This window comes from Emys orbicularis, chromosome 1, assembly GCF_028017835.1.
Source record: "Emys orbicularis isolate rEmyOrb1 chromosome 1, rEmyOrb1.hap1, whole genome shotgun sequence".
Lineage (NCBI taxonomy): Eukaryota > Metazoa > Chordata > Testudines > Emydidae > Emys > Emys orbicularis.
The window spans coordinates 358,631,819-358,648,908 of record NC_088683.1 but is presented as its reverse complement, the minus strand read 5'-3'; the positions used below and the strand labels follow the sequence as shown (position 1 = coordinate 358,648,908).

At 47.4% G+C, this 17,090-nt stretch overlaps 1 protein-coding gene across 2 annotated transcripts in view; it reads left to right on the top strand.

Moving 5' to 3' along the window:
* Positions 1–16,711, top strand: part of RAB6A (RAB6A, member RAS oncogene family) — an 89,785-nt gene extending 73,074 nt beyond the window's left edge. For both annotated transcript variants that reach the window (XM_065423301.1, XM_065423302.1), the window contains exons 7-8: positions 8,310–8,376; positions 14,721–16,711. In XM_065423301.1, the coding sequence (XP_065279373.1) occupies positions 8,310–8,376; positions 14,721–14,785 (132 nt within the window). In that variant the 3' untranslated portion in view covers positions 14,786–16,711. The remainder of the gene's footprint in view (positions 1–8,309; positions 8,377–14,720) is intronic.
* Positions 16,712–17,090: the final 379 nt, after the last annotated feature.

Here is a 17,090-nt window from a genome sequence, read left to right as displayed (position 1 = left end):
AGCTTGGAAGTCTGGGCACATGAGGCTTTTTCCAATTGCCTTGGTTCCACCTGGTGTTTGCATTTCCCCATCCTCGCCCTAGGAACAGCTCTAATAAAGAAGCTGATGGGACAAGTCTTGTCCAGTCTCCTAGCTGCACATTCCACCAAGACTCTCAGGCTTCTATTCTACTCCCAGATCTGTTGGTTCAGGGCCCTCTCCAGACATGCAGGTGCAGATTTCTAAAGGTATTTAGGCACTGAACTCCTGTTAAACTCAATGGGGGCTAGGCTCCTAAATACCTCTAAAAATCTGAGCTCCACTCCCTACACATGTGACACTCCTCCTGGCTTGGGAAAGGAGGATACCTGAAGGAAAATGGGATGGTGAGCAGCGTTTCAGACACCCTTCTGGCTTGAGGGATGGTCTATTCCAATAGCCTGTTAGAATGTTGGTAAGGGTGCTTCCTGCAGTTAAAGTACTTACATCAGAGCAAAATTGTCCCTTCTGCTGATTTAGAATTCCTCTAAGTGAGTTTCAGCAAAGCCCCCCAAATTTCTTACAGATTCAAGGGGCCACTTCAGGATTAAGGGGAGGCTGGACTGCTTGCTTAGATTTATTTAACAGTAATTCTGCCCTACTGCAAAATTCTCTTTATTTGTTCTATTTGCTGGCACAAGCAGGGCTATAAAAGGCTTTGAGATTTATGCTCTCCAGGGTGTGTGTCACAGACTTACAAATCAACAAGCCAACTGAGCCCAGAGTACATTAGAGTTCACTCCACTGGCTCTGGTGAAGTCTCAGCAGAGAAAGGGGAGGTTTCTGAGGAACTCTTACGGCAGCTATCTGGTACGTTCTACATATGTTCTCAAAGAACATCAGGCTGAATGTGGCATCAAGTGATGTGGCATTTGACAGGATGGGTTTCTCGTAGCAGTAGTTCAAGAACCACAGCCCCATGAGGTAACCCTGTTCTGTAGAACGGGCCAAGTCTAACAGTTCAGCACTTTCTCCTGTCCCTGTGATTTTTGTCTTTATCTAACAGGGAAGAATTGCTATCTGTCTCTCATCACTGTCCCTGTAGAATGAGACCTCTTCCTAGTCACTGTTCCCCTGGGACAGACCCCAAAGTCTCAGATCTAGTACCTGGGACAGAGACCACCCTTCCCTTGCCATGTTGCTGAATGGACAGTGAGGGAGAGGAGGGTTGAGTATGGAAAGAGTTGAGTGCCCCTGGTTTAAAGAGAGGTCTATTTAATGTTCCAGGCCTGATTTCCTTATGCTATTCTACACAGTTAGATCCCCAGCTCAGTTGGATCAATTAGCTGGCACAGGAAGTGAGTTGAAACTATCACGCCAAAGGGGTGGAGTATCTTGACTCTACTGAACTGGCTACTCTCCTGCCTGATGTCACTGGAGGAGGAGCGACCCTTCAGTCTGCTGTGGCAGAATGAGATGTGAAAACTGCCTGGGCAGAGATTCTCCTTGTGCCTGTTGCTCTTTCGTGCTCCTGTGTTTCACCCCCTGCCTTTGAAAGGTGCCAAGTGTATGCGGCTGCCTGTGAAATTCCTAAGTCAGTGAGAGAAAATACACTGACTGCTGATTTGGGTACGGAAGCTACTGTGAAGGAATAAGGTCTCTGTGTACGAGGCTGCTTTCTAGCCATCCTACTTTCCCTAATTGGATTTATTCACACACGCTCTGGCTGATAAGCACATGGTTCATAAAAGGGAAAGTAGATTTTCTTAGCTGCCAAATTCCCTTTTTTTAGTCCAATAATTTTTGTTGAAAATGTAGCGAAAGGCATAATTTTTGTGCCTTGCCAGACTGTAAAGAAGGGATTGCTGTATTAAATTTACCCTGGCTGTCAACAGCTGGCTTTAAATGCCATAATCTAATCAGTTCCCATCAACAGATTCATTTTTTTTAAATGTTAATTTTTGACTGAATTTGTGACCTTGACTTTCAGTGCTGGTGAATATTGCTAGCGTGGGGGTGGGAGGGAGGATTTGTATTCTGTAACCCCTTCCTTCCAGGGATCTCGGAGCACTTTAAACAAATCAGCAGAGTACACTGGGAAAGAGGGATTCTCCTAAAAGCTGAGGCACAGACAGGTTACGTGATTTGCCCAGTATCATACAAGAAGTCTGACAGAATAGCAGCTATTTGTTGGTGTTCTCTATAGAGCCTATTGTGGTAGGGCCAGATTTTCTAAAGAGCTCCACACCCACAGTTGGGGTCAGACTTTTAGACCGGTTCAGCTCCTATTTAGGAACTGGAATAAGTGGATAGATTTTCAAGATTACAGCATGTTGGGTGCTGAGCTTTTGAAAATCAGGCCTGTAGGTGTCTAGCCTGCGACCCCTCAGCTCCTTATCCTGCGCTCTAACTACAAATATCCTTCATCCTCCCATCCTTTTTTGTCTTGCGTCTGTTTAATTCTCCTGAAAATAGCAGGTGAACTTGTACCTGGTTCTGAATCGCGCAGTGCCTAGCAAAACCAGATTGAGTTCTAGGATACCTTAGCTTATAAATGTTCACGTGTCCCTCTAGGTCGGGTTTACCTGGATTGTGAGTTCCTCCTTGGAGGTCCAATGCCTCCCTTCATCTTTCTCCTCACTTGCCTTTACAATTTCATCTTAAAACCACTGCTGCCTGCTGAAGTACAAAGCCGCTGCTGCTCCTCCCTTTCTTTACCCCTAGTTTGCATGTGGGGAGCTTCCAGTGGCTTGTTTTGTCTCCTCCTTGGCTCTTTCCCAGCACTTGGATATTTCGAGGTTCAAGAGGGGGGTGGTGAGGATGGTCGTCCAGCAGTTAGGGCACAACCCTGGGACTTGGGGAAACCCAGGTTCAATTCCCAGTTTTGCCACAGACGTCTCCTGTGCCTGGGGAAGTTACTTAGGTGTTGTGCTTTAGATCCCCATTGTACAGATAGAGAAAATAGCAGTACCCTGCCTCCCAGGGTAATTAAAGAGAGTGAAGTACTCGTACTACAGTAACGAGGTCTGTAGTACAAGTACCCGAAAGACATAGCTGGGCGATCGGATTGATGACGACTTTGAATTTCCCTTTTCAGAAGTATGTACTTTGGCCTGGCTGGTAAAATAGCCATAGGAAGGCACTTGAGTTTTTTTCACTTTGAGTGTTTCGTCATCCATTCTGTGAGCATCCTACCATTTTTCAACTGCTGCTGTGCATCTAGTAGATTTATTGAGCTGTCCATAACCAGCAAATCTGCTTGAGTAGTTCAAATTATTTTTCTAATGTGCATTAACTTGCATTTGTCCACAGTGAATTTCATCTGCCATTGTGCAACCCATTTGGCTAGCTTGAAATCCCTCTGGAGTTACTCAGGTTAGATGAACCTAAATCACCAATCACTCACTTGTCTGCGAATCTTGCCAGCTTGGTAGTTTCCCCCTTCCTCTCCCTCCCCTTTCTCCAGATCATTTAAGAATGCATTAAAGCTTACTACGGCTCCTTGAGGCATCCAGCTTTTTGCCTTGTTGAAAATAAACATTTTATTCCTTGTTTTCCCTCTTAGCCAGTTTCTCATGCTTGGCAGAACTTTATCCCTCTCCTCTTGGCCCCTTAAGTTTCTTTAACAGCTTCTTGCAGGATTGAAAGTCTGAATTATATCTGCCGGTTCTCTCTCTGCATTTACTGACATCCTCGAATAATTCTAATATGTTTTCTACCCCATGCCCACGCTTATCTTGGAGATTTGGAATTCTATTTTTAAGGTTCAGTGGTGTAAATCCGAGTCCACCCCTCCTGACTTTCCTAAAGAGAAGAACAATGCTTGTGTGGCAGAATAGCCATCTGTAACCCAGAGGAACAGAGTAGCTAGGTCTGTTTGTATATGGGATTTGGTTGAGTATACCTGATGTGGAGTAATAGGTCTTAGTTCACTTGTGGGTTACTTGGGCTTTGCCTATAATATAGAAGCCTTATTTTTGGAGCTCAGGGAAGAGTCTTTTTTCCCCAGCATAGATCCTGAAGCCAGACGAGGCTTTTTCTTTTGGACTAACAGGAAGATGTGAGAGTGGAACTAGGCCAGGTTAAAAAAAAATGTAGAGAGCGGGCTCTCTTATCTGAGAATCTGGATTAAATGTGCCTGAAGTGAAGGGTGAAGTGAAGCATCCTTGAAGTTCTAAAGGAATAGTTCTATTTTTGTGTCATTTGATGCATGTCCTTCACAAATGAAATGCTTCAGCATGGGATGGGTGACTGCCTAACTTACCTCCAGATCAGTTTGCCATCCTCCAGTATGGTATCAAGTATCAGGGGTAGCAGTGTTAGTCTGTATCCACGAAAACAAAGAGGACGAAATGGGGTTTTTTACCCATGAAAGCTTATGCCCAAATAACTCTGTTAGTCTTTAAGGTGCCACCAGACTCCTCGTTGCCAGTATGGTATAAGGGTTCAGTGGTTGCTAATGTATGTTTTGGTTGGCTGCTCAGGCCCTTCATTCTTAAATTCCTTCTGCACTCTTGGCTTGATACTGTTGGGCCTGGTGACTTCCTGCTCTTTAATTATTTTGTGCCCGCACCTTCTCTTTTGACACCTCCATCTCTCACCTTCTCTGTGTCGTTCCAGGGCTGAGAATGCTGAGAGCATCCTGTTGAACAGAAGTGATCGCTAGGCTACATTGCCCTGCAGCTCAGTTTATTATTTATGCAGCCATCATAAATGTTCACGGTGCTTTTAAAGGCAATTTCCCTGCCCTGAGGATCTTGCCATCTGTGTTCAGTTTTTCTTGTGCGAAATTTTTAGAGGTGACTACGCTTTCAGCTCCTAAGAAACACGTTCACTGTGTCTGAGACAGAGCTGCAGGACTTCCTTCAGCAGAGATCTGGCCCTGCAGAGGCCACAAGACCTAAGAGAGAGCCAGCTTCTAATGATTCTTTTACAGGGGTGGGAAGGCTGCCACGTCCCCTGACAATGGGATGATCCTGACGAGAAACTTGTGGGCCTTTTGATACGAGTTTGATGTCAGTTTGTATTGCAATGTGGTGATGAAACAATCCTGCCCCAGAAAAGGCTAGATTATCTAATAGGACTGCTCTACATCCAGAGGCCAGTCATGAGGGTGGCAGCCGTGAAGTGAGACTTGCATTCCTTGCTGGAGGGAGGCATTCATTATAGGACTCAACTGAAAAAGCATATTGGTGCCTTAAATGTAAAATTTGACCAGCTTGGTAGTGAATGTTTGGAGAACAAATGAAATGCTAGGCAGGAAAGGATGAATTGGTAAAGAGGGAATTCAGACACTGCCAATAACGTGTGACCACGTTTGGCTTATCCCAAAGTCACTACCGAAAGAGAATAAGGCATTTCAGTTCTGGAAGAGCAATGGGCACTAATATAATACTACTAGACTCTTAGGACTGGCAGAGGAAGAAGAGATGGGATCTTAAGTAGCTTCTTGGATCACTGGCTGTAAAGATTTCGCCTCTTAAGGAGGATGATCAATTTTACATTGAGAGAGCCAACCAAATCCCTCTTTAAATATGAATAAAAGTAATGGGGTTGGCAGGGGTGTCTGCAAATGATTTGATCATAATGGCCATGAAAATCCTGCTGATCATATGGGAAAGAGGGAGACTTTATCTCTCCCCGACTTCCTCCTGTGATCCAGGCAAAGTGCCAATGTCTTTCTGGTTTAAAAAACGGCCTCTTGAAAAATGCATTGGAGGCAGTGGTGCTTTTCCTAGCAGTTACGTATGAAGTATGCTGGCAAGACTCTATTTTGGGAAGCAGAAGTTGGGGAATGGATGTGAGACGGGAGCTAGAAATTGACCATCTGATAGGATGTCTTGACACCAGAACTCAAGCTGGCCGGATACTTAAGTCTATTTCCCCTCTGTATATTAACATGCCAAATTGGTTTAATTATTTCCTGATCAGCAAGTCCTTCCATTCATTCACACTTGAGAAGAACAGGCATTTATCCTATAGGCTTCCTTGTCCACCTGCCTCCCATCCAATGTTGATGGACAGTATTGTTAAGCATCTGACAAGCTGATGTGCTTTGTCAGTATTTCTTGTCAGTGGCTGCTCTTTATTGCTTTATCGTAGCTGGTGTACGAGAATTCAGTTCAATCTATCAGAGGTTTGGCTGACTGGATAGTTCAGGGGAATTGCGGGAGGACCTGGAGACCAGCACCGGGATACGAAGTTTTATACTTCTAGGTCATTGGTTCAAATCCATCCCAGATTGGTGCTTCAGCCATCAGAGTCTGACTGGGCCTGCATGAAATAAGTTTGTTCTGTTCTCAGTTCATGTGCCAGTGAACATTGCGCATGTGGTGGTGGTGTTGGCTAAGGACCGAACGGACATAGTCGATTTTTGAGATGGTCCCTTCTTAGCGGAAGTGCAGTGTGCTTCAGGTGGCACATGACCAGGATTCATCACCAAATTTGATCATTAGCTTCCCCGGCTTGGGCCGAGTGCGACGTGAACACTGATCCCTCAAGGACAGGGATGAGATGTTGATAGGAGCTGTGGGGGGAACTTGCTTTGCTAATGCCTCTCTTGTACCTCTTGTTAGTTTGGCACCACACCTTGTAGCAGCCTGCCACCGAATCAGTAATGACAACTGACATAGGGCAGACTCCAAACGCAGTGTGTAGCCCTGCCCTGGGAAGATCATGCCTACATGTGATAGAGGTGAAGGGTTGGTCTGTTTTATTTCAGCAACATTTGCATTGCTGGTCATGCCAACAAAGTGGTGTTGACTTTCATTTCAGCATTGTTTTCAGGCAGTAAATTCATAGTATGAACAGGTTCACCCCGGATGTGTCTCGAAGTAGCTCTCGAAGTTCTTCAGTTTCCTGCGGAAGCTGGGTTATTAGAGTAGATGGAGGAAAGCTTGGTGTTATCCAAGGAGATCGGTGAAAGAATAATGGGATGCCTTCAAAGGGACACTACTATAAGGCTGACACAATGACCGTGGGGTTCAGATACTTGGTGTCTGTTTCTGTAGCAAGCATTGTGTCTGCAGGTTATAGTCTGGGACTCCTCAGCAGCAGTTGCATGTATGTGCTCAGCCAACTGATTGCAAAATTCCCAAGCATCTGGAATCTTCCAGCCCAGTGCCCATGGTGTCTACTACTGGGCGTGTGCTGTGTACACTAGCATAGATCCAATCCTCTGCTCTTGCTGGGGTTGTTCCGCAGGGGCTACAGAAAGAGGAAAAACAGGTAATCTCATGCAGCTTCTCTTTTCACACCCCAGAGGCTCAGACTTGAGTCTGTACGTAATTCCCAGAGGCATTGGGGGAAACAGAATGGCGCTCTGGAGGGCTGTGCCAGTCTCATCTGCTTGATGTGGCTGGTTCTCCCAGTGACTCTGGAGAACACGGTTCAGCACAGGCACAATCCTTCAGTACATGATTCTCCTGCAGGAAAATATCAGAATTCCACAGGGCGAGGGAAACATTTCCCATGTCACACACGAACTCCGAGGTACAACGTTAAGAAATACGTTCTAGACAGTGGACTAGTGAATGGGATTGGTGGCATAGGCCCCTAGTGGCAAACGGTTGCAGGTTGTTGTCTGTCCAGAGGGCTGGGGAAACGCCATCTGGCAGACACCGCACAAAGCTGAGCTCCATGTTACAGGAAAGATACTGGCTAATTGTAGAAGGCACAGAAGAGGGGGAAAGGTAGGGTTCAGCGTAGTCCCTCGCTTTAAAACACCACGTAGCTGGACATGCCAATGGAAATGTGGTTGGACAGGTATGAATTAGAGGCAAGAAGTGTGCATAAGTGGAAAGGACAAACAAGCATCTGACAAAGAAAGCATGGCAAGCGCCAGACTCGCCCTACACTTGAGGCATACGCTCTCCTGCTAGAACTTGGCATCGGTCTAGTGCATGGTACGTCGCTCTGAACGTGTCACCGGTAACTAACACTTAGCTTTCCATGGAGTTGGCAGGCTCTGAATTCTCATGTTACACATGGGCAGACTGTCCGAGGTGAAGTGATTTGCCTAAGGTGATTTGCCATAACCAGGATTGGAACTCTGGGGTTCCTGTCTCCCACACGGAGTTCCTTGTTTCCAAAGACATTCATGGATTGTTTAACTGTTACTATGTAGCTGGTGAGTCCAACTAATTTAACTTCCAGTGTTAATGAGGATGTGCGCTTCCCGGTGTCCCAGATCCAAAGGTTACTGTGGGTGTTGGTCTCTTAGGGTAGCCAGTGCAGATTTTGAGATGATAGACAGGCATGTATGAAGTCATTCTGTTTTGTCCGGCAGAATTGGAACACGTTGTCACAAATGTTACTACGCTTTTAATCAGTTTTATCTTTCTCTTTTTCAGCTTTTCCGACGTGTGGCAGCTGCCTTGCCTGGAATGGAGAGCACACAGGACAAAAGCAGAGAAGACAGTATCCTTTACGTGTTCGAGCCATAATTCTGTGGATGTATAGCTAGGGGTTTTCACGCATGGGGACATGCAATCCCTGGGTAACAGACACAGGATGGGGGAGGGAGAGGTATAAATATAAAACCTGCCCCTGGTGGCCATCTGCCCACCTGTTGTTAGTTGGCTAATTGCTTATAGGCATCACAGAAGCGTGTGTTGAGGAAAGGGTACGATCCTTACAGACTAGTTCAGCAAGGGTGTTCCAAGCTGTAGGCCTTGGCTACACTTGCAGCTGTACAGCGCTGTGAGGTAAACCTGTCTTCATACAGCTGAGTAGGGGAAAGCGCTGCAGTCTGTCCACACTGACAGCTGCCAGCGCAGTGGCGTGGCCACACTTGCAACATCTGCAGCTGTGTTGGGAGCGGTGCATTATGGGCAGCTATCCCAGCATTCATGTGGCTGCAACGTGCTTTTCAAAACGGGGGTGGGGGGTGGGGTGGAGTGTGACAGAGAGTGTGGGGGGAGAGAGAGTGCTTTTTGGAGTGTCAGCTCTCTATTTTGCAAGTTCCGAACTCCCGGCCCCTTGTTCATTCATTCACTCACTCAAAGCAAACAGCAAACTGTTTGCTTTTTCTCAGGCCTTGGCTACACTCGGGACTTCACAGCGCTGCCGCGGCAGCGCTGTGAAGCGCGAGTGTAGTCGCGCCGCCAGCGCTGCGAGAGCTCTTGCAGCGCTGTATGTACTCCACCTCTCCGAGGGGAGTAGCTTGCAGCGCTGCGAGCGAGCGTGCAGCGCTGCAGGCACTGATTACACTGGCGCTTTACAGCGCTGTACTCGCTGCGCTCAGGGGGGGTGTTTTTTCACACCCCGAAGCGCAGCAAGTTGCAGCGCTGTACAGCGCCAGTGTAGCCAAGGCCTCTGTGGCAGGAGCTTTGAAACCGGCACTTCTGCATTCCTGCAGCCAGTCACAACAATGGAGAGGATTGGCCACTTGACAAGGTGATTAGTACAGCGCTGCAAGCGTTTACACTCACACCTGTGAGACGTAGCCACTCCGCTGTATCTCTTATGCTTCTCGGGGAGGTGGAGTACCTGCAGCGGTGTACCCAGGGAGATACAGCGCTGTAAGTGCCCTGCCAGTGTGGATGGGGAGTGAGTTACAGCACTGGGGGAGGCTTTACAGCGCTGTAACTCGCACGTGTAGCCAAGGCCGTAGAAGCAGCATGGAAGAAAGTGCACAGAGACTTGTGGAATAAGCTGTAAAGAGGCTGAGGGAGGTGTTGAGCCGAGGAGCACTGGTGGAGTGGAGAGGTGAGGGTTATGCAGTGACATGAGTGGATAGGTGTAGGGATGATCAGCTGGGAAGTGCCTTGGAAGTGGGACAAGAGGCCTGAATTTAATGTGGTGGAAAAGGGGATTAAAAGGAAGCTGACATGGTCAGATCACCAGGCAAGAGAATTCTCAGCAGGGCTGGCTCCAGGCACCAGCAAAACAAGCAGGTGCTTGGGGCGGCATTCTGCCACCGGCCATCATAGGCGCCGACGCCGGGGCATGGTGAAAAAGTGCCCCAGCTCGCTGCCCCAGCTCGCCTCCGCTCCGCTTGCTCCCCTGAGTGCGCCGCCGCTGTTCCGCTTCTTCCCCCCCCTCGTCTGAGAGGGAGGGGGGAGAAGCGGAGCGGCGGCGCACCCGGGGGAGTAGGCGGAGCGGAGGTGAGCTAGGGCGGGAGGTCGCGGGGGCCCCGCAGGAAGCAATGAGGGGGGAATGCGGCACGCCCGGGGGAGGAGGCGGGGCTGGGGATTTGGGGAAGGGGTTCGGAAGGGGTGGAGTTGGGCAGGGGGGTACGAAAAAAGGGGGGGGCGGCCAAAATTTTTTTTGCTTGGGGTGGCAAAAATCCTAGAGCTGGCCCTGATTCTCAGCCCAGCATTTTGAACAGGTTGGATGTCAAGGAGGCTAAAGAGGAGTTTGAAGTAGTCAGGAGAGAGCCCTGAAAAGTTTGTGGTCTGGACAGAGAAGGCTGGATCTGAGATGTGTTTTATAGAGCAGTGGTTCTCAACCAAGGGGCCAGGGGCCCCTAGGGGGCTGCGATCAGGTTTCAGGGCGGCTGCCAAGCAGGGCCAGTGTTAGACTTGCTGGGGCTCAGGGCAGAAAGCCGAAGCCCCACCACATGGGACTGAAGTCCAAGGCCCTGACTCCTGCCACACCGGGCTGAAGCCGAAACCTCAGCAATGTAGCTTTGCGAGGCCCCCTGTGGTATGGGACCCCAGGCAATTACCCTGCCTGCTACCCCCTAACGCTGGCCCTGGCTTTTATATGCAGAAAATCAGTTATTGTGGCACAGGTGGGCCGGGGAGTTTTTATAGCATGTTTTGTGGGGAGGGGCTCAGAAAGAAAAAGGTTGAGAACCTCTGTTCTAGAGGATGAAGCTGCAAGTCTCGGGTGCCAAACTGAGGCCCGAATAACAGGAGATCAAAGCATTGTCAGTGGCTAAAGAATGAGGAGGGCTTAGGGGGGACGACAGCTGAATGGAGGCAGGTCAGGAGTGTAAAGGTAGGTTTCCGAGTAGCCTGCAATAAAGATCACTCATTGTCGAGAGAAAAGGCTGGGGGTGACCTGACAGGAGCCGCTCGGAGAGAGGCATAAGGGGATTTCCCCAAGAGATGCTTTGCTCAGAGGTAGGAGCTCCAGGTGATAGTCACGAAAGCCAAGGCAGGACAAGACCTTGAGAAGTCGGGTGCAATCGGCAAACTCCGCACCACCTGCAACCCTTCAGTTGCAATCAGCCTCTGACCTCTTCCTGGCCACATCTTGGGACCTCTTCCTCCCCCATCATCTCTGCTTCTCTCGACACTGCAAGGAAGAAGGGAAATAGGTCTTTTATGAGCATGGGGGACATGAGCATGCTTATCTCCAGGGGATAACGCCAAAAGGGAGAGCAAGTGTTGAGAAAGAGAGGGCATAAGAGTGGGAGTGGATGGATTTTTTGTGGATGGTGGTGGAGGAGTTGGAGGGTGAGAGGTGAGAATCAGTATGGATGATAAGTAAGTAAGAGTGGAGAAGGAGGAGAGGAAATCACAGCAGATCTTGATGATCTTGTTTGAAAAAGCGGGTGGAGGATAGAGGGGAGGTTTTAGGGGATAATCTGGTTCAAATACGTAGCTGGCATTGTGAGCCAGTGAAGGTGGAGCTCTGTAGTACTGTTTGGCAAGGAACGAGGCAGGAACTGTAAGAGTGCACACCTGCAGTGGAGGAAGTAAGTGGATCAGATGTAAACTGAAGGCCTTTTAAGCATCACATTGGTTGCAGAGGAAAAACCATGATTTTAGCAGCTGTAGGTTGCAGCTGCTAAATCCTGAGCTTTGCGTGACATGTACTTGATTAATCAAGGACCTTTTCTCAGCAGCACACAGCTGACAGGCTAATCAGTGCCCATTTTATTAATAATAAGGACAGTGTTAGATCTTCAGTCCCTGCATGCGGTGGCTCCTGCTGCCTCCATCAGGGAGTTATATCCAGTCTCCAAATGGGAGAGCAATAAAGCCACTTCCAGTTGGGCTTTCTGCTGAGTGCAGATAGCAGAACAGCTTGTCGCTGTGTCCCCTCTGCTGTAGAAGCAGGTCAAGACCAGTGGTGAGTTTTTTCCCCACTGCCTGTTTACAGAACCATGTGGGTTCAAGGAACTTGGGCTAAGCATCAGGCTTTCATGCTCCATAACTCATCTGCATGGTGTTGGCAGAGCTGTAGTTTTAAGCATCTTCCTCAAACAGCTTCCTCTTAACTGTGAGAGGATTTAGAGACTCAAAACTACAAGACAGAACTGTAACAAAGGACTCTTCAGTTCTTTGTTTCTTGCTGACCTCGTCCTTCCCCATTTATCTCCTTCCATTCCTTGTAAAGAAAAGCTTCCTCCCCAAGAGTAGATACTTGGTGTTACCAGCTGCACGAACTGCGTGCCACCCCGAGCTAGCTGAGTAGAGACGGGTTTGAGACTTGTGCTGAGCTGACATGAATCGGCGTGTTTGGGGGGCAGTGTTCAGTGCTCCGCCTGTGATCTCTGGGTGCACTGTAACGATGGAGCGTCAGGTTTGGGGATCCGAGCACCACAAAGGGAGTCGTTTATTAGAGGCTGTGTCAGAGGGGAGCGTTTGAGTGACCTTGTGCCATTGTTCGCTATTGGCTGTCATTGCAAGGGGTAGGTTTTGGGAAAGCAGCACACGTTGCTCATTGACACCAGTAAGCAGCAGTGAGAGAGTTGGGGGAAAGGATTCATGGTTCTTTCCCACAAAGGTGTTCTCAGCACCTGGGAATGGTGCGGTAGTGTGGGAAGGTCAGTGCTCCTAAACCCCATGATGGGTATGGTAGGAAAAGAGATGGGGGATTAGAACAAGCTCCTCTAGGAAGTTCCAGGTTGACTGAAGACTCACTACTGTGTATAGTGCATTTAGTGTTCCTGGCCATGGAGTAGATGCTATGGGTATAAGTAACTGAATGCACGTGTCTGTACTTGGGGATTGTCTTTTTCTGATCCAGTCTAGGACCAATGCCAAAAGTTACAGATTCAGTTAACAGTGCCACAGCATCCTTCTAAACCTGGTAGATTGAGAGGCTGAACCTTAAATCTCATCTTATTACCCTCTTCTTTCCCCCACTGCAGTTCTGACACACAATTGGCAATTTCTGGGCAGTGACTTGTGAGTGATTGGAATGCCTTATGTTAGGGGTGTCAGACTCCTTCTGCAGCGAGAGCCAAATTACCGTCTCTCACTCCGTGAACCTGGAGTTCAACTTTCACTAGTCCTTTGGGCACGTAAGCCTCCTCACTTTCACTCTTCTTTCCTGCCCCCTCCCTCTGTCACGTACTGCTCCTAGATACTGGGGCTGTGGGGTGGAGTGACAATGGTGGGGCGGGGTGGGGGGGGGAGGCACTGTTTTCTCTGAGGCTGGGGTACTTAGAACAGCAGGAAGGTGTGGGGGAGCAGAGAAGCATCTGCTCTCCTGACCCCATTGCTATGGGGCTCTGCAGTGGCAGCGAGAGGCTGGGAAGAAGTCTCTTTACGCTGGGACATTGCAGCCCTTGTAGGTGCTCAAGGAGAAGGGGAGTGAGGCGGAGGAGCGCAGGTGCTTGTGACCAATCAGGTATGAGCTCTTAAGCTCCTCCCACTTCAGGGGTCCAGCCCTGTTGAAGTGCAGGCGCTGCAGGTCCAATGCCTTTGAAGTGTGGAGGCGGTTGCAAGCTGGAAGGAAGGGTCCTGAAAGTAGGATCTGCCCCGCATGCCATGTGTTTGACACCTGGGCTTTATGCCATTAGAGATCTGGGTTCCTGCTTTCAGAGGAGATACAGCTGCAGTGTTGGCTTCAAAAAGATGGCTACTAAAATGGCAAGATAATCAGGACAGCTCCTATTTATAATCCAATCTTCACAGTTTGCCAGGCCTAGGAGACAAATACTCTGTACCAGTCGCTCTCCGTCTTCCCTGGCCCACAGAGTGGTTGAAAAATTGTCCCGGGGTTCACCATAGCCCTCAGTCCTCTGTAAATGGAAAGGATTGTGGGCTTTGGGCCATGGGGGGGGGGGGGAGTTTCTGAAGGGGGGTGTGGAGGGGTTAATGCTGCTGAGATGAACTGGGCCTTCCTCACCTCCCCGGAGCTGCACACAGGGAAGGGGAGCTGCAGGAACTGCTCTCTGATAGGTGGTGAGAGCAGGGCCGAGGGAAGGGAAAAGAGAGCAAGCGTCTCTCTGCTCTTGCTGGGCTCTACTGGCCAGTGGGTGTCTCCCCACCAACTGAAAGCTGCTGTTCTCTACCACTGGAAAGCAAAGACTGAATATAGTATTTGTTTCTAGCCCTAGTGGTTTGAGACCCTGGACATACAAGCCATTGTCGAGCTAGCCATGCTTTAGAGACTGTCTGAGATGTTCAACCTGCGTGCCTTTCATTTCCTACTATACGAATACCTTGGAAACAGGAAGAGGTGATTAGGAAACAGCAGGGAAGGAAAGATCTTACGGGGCGGGCACTGCATTTCTAAGAGCTTGGCAGGGACACCCCAAGCCTGGCCTGGGCACGCCCTTGGGTAATTAGCACAAATCTCAAATCAGTAAAGGGGGCTAGGAAATCTACCTTGATTTGTGTCTGAGGCTGGGATTTTCAAGGGAGGTGCCCCATTGAATGCCAGTGGGAGTTGCTGCCTAGCTGTGTTAGGCTTCTCTGAAAATGCCAGCCGAAAGCCCCACCTAGAGGCAGTGCAGAGAAATATGGCAGAACGAGGATGACTGTGCCCACCAACATGGCTGAGCAAGGCTGGCTTTGGACCCAACAGGGCCAAGGGGGGAGTGCTCCCACTTGTTCGCCTTAACTTACTTCTTCCAGTGATCGACATAAAACTGGAAAAGCCTCAAGAGCAGCCCGTCAGTGAAGGAGGTTGTTCCTGCTAATACCATGTTGCTTCTCTTACCTTCCTCCAGAACATCACTGCTTCCCCTCCCTTTACTCTTCATTGACTGCGGTGTGAATATTGGCTTGAACTGTCCCCTTTCAGTAATAACGTATTGCAATTCATCGTTGCTGGCTGTCTCGTGGAGATGATCTCTTAGCTTCACAAGCGCGCACACACAAGAAAATGTCAGTGTCTTCATTATTTATAAGAAAAAAATAAAGCCAAAATATTCCAGCATATTCCAGTTATAACTTTAAAATTATAGGTACAATTTCTTACTATTTGTTCCTTTTTTAATGTTACGATATTGCTCTTTGAAATGATGGAAATCGAGTGAGTTTTGAATTGGACTTGGTTAAGAGGTATGTGCAGAATAACACTTCTATCTTACCCACTTGATTTCGCTATCAAACTGGAAATGGCTAGACAGCAGTCAAAAGAGAGGCAGAGTTGGCTTTTCCTTAAGGATTAGATGCTGCCCTTTCAATATAAAATAAACAAGAGCTATAACATCCTCTATGCTGAGATGCTCTGAATCTTTTTTTTTTCAAGCCCCAAACATTTTGGAAACCTGAAACTTTAGCAGGGCTTTGATGCTGAAAAAGGCCACTGAGTCTTTTAGTCTTTGCAGAGTCAATATGGACAAATTTCCAAGAAAGCAGACCCAAAAATACTAAGTGTCTTTCTGATATTGATAAATGGCTCTTTTTGGGAGGGACACGTGTGCTAACGAAACACTTTTGCGGGAGACAAGTAAACAGATGTCTTGGATACACAATTAGTTTTAAAAGCATTTTTTCTTTTATGTAGAACTCCAATAAAGTAAATTGGAACATGACGTTTTGGATATTGTACCGGGGAGAAAAGCAATTTTAAAAAAAGGAATTTTTAAACAAAGTTCAGCATCAGCACTAAAAACAATTTTGTCAGTGGATTGGCATGTCCAAATTGTAGCAGAAAGACAAAACAGCATTTGATGGAACAAGTAGAAATGTTACAATACTTGACAGTTAATATGGGGTGGATTGATTGAGGATCAGCTCGTGGGTTTCCTTATCATGGTCCTAAGTAAATTGGGGGCGGGGGGATGTTTACTTGTGAGCCTATTAGAAGTAGATTTGAAAGACCCTAAGTGAAAAAGAAGGGAATTTTAATAGGATGGAAAGAAACTTATGATTATGCAGACGTATGCCTTTAATTTTTAGCATTTTTTATGTTGGGTCTTCCAAGTTGGTTTAGTTTTTTCATTAGATCTGTATAGTTTGGTTAAATAGCTAGTAATTTAGTTTTATATTTAACTAAGCTACAATTAACCATTTTTCTTTGATATTTATTTCTCGGCTTAATTTTTTTTTTTACTATTTTCAGTATTTTTTGTTTTGCTGAGGAATCCGTGTAGAGCTTTGCCAGTGTTGCAAGATGTAGCTATCCAAGAAACACAGAGAAACCAATACACTAGACGCGCACCCTCGTAATCTTTACTAGTCCTTGTGAAATTGCTGTGTCAGTTAATAAACACAATTGTAAATACATTGTTTGCAGGAAGAGTATTGCTGAGTTACAGTGCAGGGAAAAAATTCCCAAGTCTACCTTACACGCATTACTTAATCGACGGAGTCTAAAGATGGAATTGAAAACACTCAGACTCCTCCCTCCTCCCCTTCCCCCACTGAAAATAACCAACCCCGGGGGAATAATCCCCCTCCCCCACTGCTGTCACCTGGCAATATGCAGAGAAGGTGTGGAATTCTGCATTCTGCAGTTGAATGTCAAATCAATACCTGCCCGGGGTTTATAATAACTCTGCATACCAATAACTTAACATTAAAGGCAAAAATGAGATGTAAAGTGCTTTCATAATGCAATATTAAAGGCGATTTTTTTTTTTGACGTGGCATGTCTTGAAATAAACAGTGAAATATGATGAAGGATCATATTCTTTATTTCAAAGAAGCTGATGTGGGGAGGAAAACCTGGCTACTTTTCCTGTATTGTAGTCGCCTTTATTGTGCAAAAAACAAAAACCCCATCTTGCTGCTTTTAATATTCAGTTTTCTTTGGCTTAGATTCTTAAAGTAATTCAGTTTGTTTTGTAAACAAGCGCAGCATTTTTGCCTCCAATAAAGTATAAGGAAAACACTAAAACACGGTGCTTGAACAGCAACTCTTTGCCCTAAGCTTGAAACGTTTGACAAGCCAGGCCCTAGATAAGTCAGATGCAGGGCCAGCTTTAGGACCTGCGGGGCCTGATTCGAATACCCGGCGGCGGGGGGGGTCCACTCCGGGTCTTCCGTGGCACTGAA